At 45.6% G+C, this 3,220-nt stretch overlaps 1 protein-coding gene across 1 annotated transcript in view; it reads left to right on the top strand.

The window, feature by feature from the left end:
* The window catches only part of LOC108629801 (uncharacterized), a gene marked incomplete at its 5' end in the record, with an annotated part of 6,872 nt that extends 3,658 nt beyond the window's left edge, over positions 1-3,214 (top strand). The window contains one exon of the mRNA XM_026817590.1: positions 637-3,214. Within this exon, the coding sequence (XP_026673391.1) occupies positions 637-2,816 (2,180 nt within the window). The remainder of the gene's footprint in view (positions 1-636) is intronic.
* Positions 3,215-3,220: the final 6 nt, after the last annotated feature.

The raw sequence follows: 3,220 nt of genomic DNA, 5'->3' as shown, positions 1-3,220 counted from the left end.
CATTGTATGTGGATGACTTAACCCTTTGACTACTGTTGGCGCCTATTGGCGTCCGAAACACATTGGCTTTCCGGTACTGTAGGCGCCAATTGGCGTCCGAAACATATTGGCTTCCCGGTACTGTAGGCGCCAATTGGCGTCCAAATCAAATTTCGCTTGTTCCGCCTATTTTAAAATTTTATAATTGGTCTTATGGTAATGTAGAGTAATGTAGAAAGTTATTTAAAAAAAGCTTAAAATTAATGTTCACTTCAAGTAATATTCGTTTAATGTAATAAATTTCAGTATTTTGAATATTTTAATATACTTCCTCAGAAATGCATGTCTAACGAAAAATTTCGCCGTACCCAGTGGACGTCTCGAATGAATTCGTACCGTACTGTACGGCCAGTGCGTGCCAAAGTCTGCCGTAGTCAAAGGGTTAATTCGATTTCCTATGCGTCCGGATATTAAAAACATAATATCGCCATTTTCTACAATAATGTAATAATTTTCTACAATATAATTCTTCATCATATGTTAAGGTCGTATGCAATCTGAACCGGACTAGGCTGAGCAACGAAGCGTTGAACGAGAGCCAAGATTCCGCTATGGACCAAAGTCCACACGCAACGCCGATCACCTGATCGCCCATAGGCAGAGGCGCCGGTGGTTACGTGAACTTCCTCTCGTACAGATACCGTGACTACCGCGAACCACTTTTAGACGAAGTCGCACCGCTGGTGGTGACCACGCCACCGGCCGCTCGCCACGTCGACGAGACAGCCGACGCCCTCTGCCCGGTGCAAATACACGTGCACGACCCAACAACGCCGAGCATGGAAACCAGCAGACGGAGAGCAGGCGTTAAATGCGAAGAAAAATGGGGCGAGGAACAATCGAGGAATTGGATCGACCTTGACGAGAACGTTTTAGACGGTTACATGTTAATCGACGATCTCTGCCTGGAATCGAACGTCGTACCAGACGAAGCTCGCGAACTTCCTTATCCAAAAGGAGTCGACGAAGACGAAGACAACCACGAGTCGTCGAGCTACGCCGATTTTAGACTAGAAGACTCGAGACCTCGAGAGGACTTCGACTTAAGCACGACTTACCCAATGGCGAACAGCCACGGTAACGCCTACAAAGAATTAAGCGATCATTCCAGGTACAGTGAATTATATTCCGAACTAGCTATTAAAAATTTCCTCGAGATCAATCGCGAGGACATGGGCAACTATTCCGTGGCCAACAGCCACGGTGACCTAAGCGCATCATCAGAAAACAGAGAAAGAATGTTAAGAGGAAACATGGAGGCTGACCAATCAGCTTGGGACGCCAGGCATCAGCAGACGTCTTACGAAGTAGCTAATAGTCACAGTAACTACCGGGTGTTCTACGATAGTCAGTCGCAGCAGAATTTATTACAAGGTTGGCCGACGGATTGGATGGATCGTCACGTGTCAGAGAACGAAATACAAAAATCAGACAATCCTAAAAACGACGATGATCAATCAGCAAAAAGCAGTCGTTCAGAGGTGAGAATCGATCCTACTTCAGAACAAGCCTGTGACATTGAACAATGTCTCGTTCAAATTGAAGAGAGTCTTCTGAACATCGAACAGAATCTGCTCCACGTGCAGGACCTCGACATACCAGAGCTGAGGAACCTTCTGTACAGAAGTCCGAGCATAGAAAGAAGCCTGTTCGAGGTGCAGGACCTCCTCTACGCTGACGCCATTGTTCCAGTAATAAACAAAATTAAATCATCCACCGAGAACGAAGAAGAAGAAGAAGACGAAGAAGAAGAAGAAGAAGAGGAAATGTGGACAGATCGTCAAATAATCGTCAAGGGCGACGATAATGAAGACGACGCCGGCGCTGGGGCGTTCAATGTATCCAATGAGGAATCCGACGTCGCCACTGTAGACGAAAACAACCAATCAGGATCGCTGAGTAATCAATCGAACACCGACTGCACCGACGGCTTCTCTACCGTCTTCAGGGAAGACGCAGCTGACTCGAATTACAACGAGAAACCTATGAATTTCATTCCAAATAGTTTAAACAAAACCTTGCCGAGGAGAATCGTCCTTGACGGTACCAAAGAGAACATCAGGCTCTGTTCGTCGCAGCCGGACGAATCAACGATCGACTACAATCTGAACACCACGTGCGCTGATAAGAAACTGTTCTGTCGCGATAAATGTCACAGTAGGTCGAATTCATTAGATGAGAACTCGACGTTCTCCAATTTGGAATCCAGCGACAAAGCCGCGAAGAGTTCTTTACAAAATTTGCTGTTCGAATCGACGAACAACAACTTCGTAGACCTCCACGGGAAGGCAAGGTCAGAAGAAACATTGCGGACATCACAGAATCCGAAAGCGAATAGGAAAGCTTCGAACAAGAAACGTTGGACCATCATGGATACAAGAACCGAGGATTTCCGTAAGAAACTCGAATTAATTTCAAGCAACCGACGATTTGGAATAACAAACATGAACGATCAAAGAAAACCGAGGATGTCTAGAGAGTCCATGACGACTCGTCCGCGTGAAAAATCGCCCAACAGAACGAAACGCACGGCGTCCACAGACAAAATACAAGACAAGGATAAAGAGCTCGGGAAAAGCTCTGATAAAAGGAAGAGGAAAAAATTAGGCAACAAGAGCCAAGGTTCTTCAGATGATGCACTGGTTCCTAGCAAACTGATCTCCCTCTCGTTGTCTCTTCTCCTCGCGGCGTTGTTACAAGCGGTCAGGTGCCTGACGGACTTAGTAGAGGACGCGTTCAGGTCCGTCAGCTACGACAGAAACGGCCTATTGCAATGAAACGATTTTAATCCGGCCCATCGTCCACAATGGCAACGTTAGATGGCACTAATCATTTATCGTCGCATTTAATTGATTAATTTTAAAAATCGCTTACCATCATCCAAGACCAGATTTTTGCGATGTTAGAAAGTCTTCTAAATGTGATTGAAGTTTTAACCCTTTCGCTACGGCAGTCCGTTCCGCGGGATCACTTTATATTCTTTTTTTTTTTTAGATACAGGTAGCCCTTCTTCAACACGGTTTCGCTATAACACGATTCGTAAATTGCGCGAACCCTCCTACAACACGGCATCCTATAACACATCCCCAAGGGATTAACGCATCCCCACTTATGCTTCGGTTCAGGGCCGTGTCTTGCTGGCTCTAAACTGTACATCTTGCATTCTATTGATTGTAACAAT

The sequence above is a fragment of the Ceratina calcarata genome, unplaced genomic scaffold, assembly GCF_001652005.2.
Source record: "Ceratina calcarata isolate Rehan_Ccalc_2016 unplaced genomic scaffold, ASM165200v1 scaffold587.2, whole genome shotgun sequence".
Classification (NCBI taxonomy): domain Eukaryota; kingdom Metazoa; phylum Arthropoda; class Insecta; order Hymenoptera; family Apidae; genus Ceratina; species Ceratina calcarata.
The sequence above is the reverse complement of the archived record's forward strand: the minus strand, read 5'-3'. Positions and strand labels throughout refer to the sequence as shown.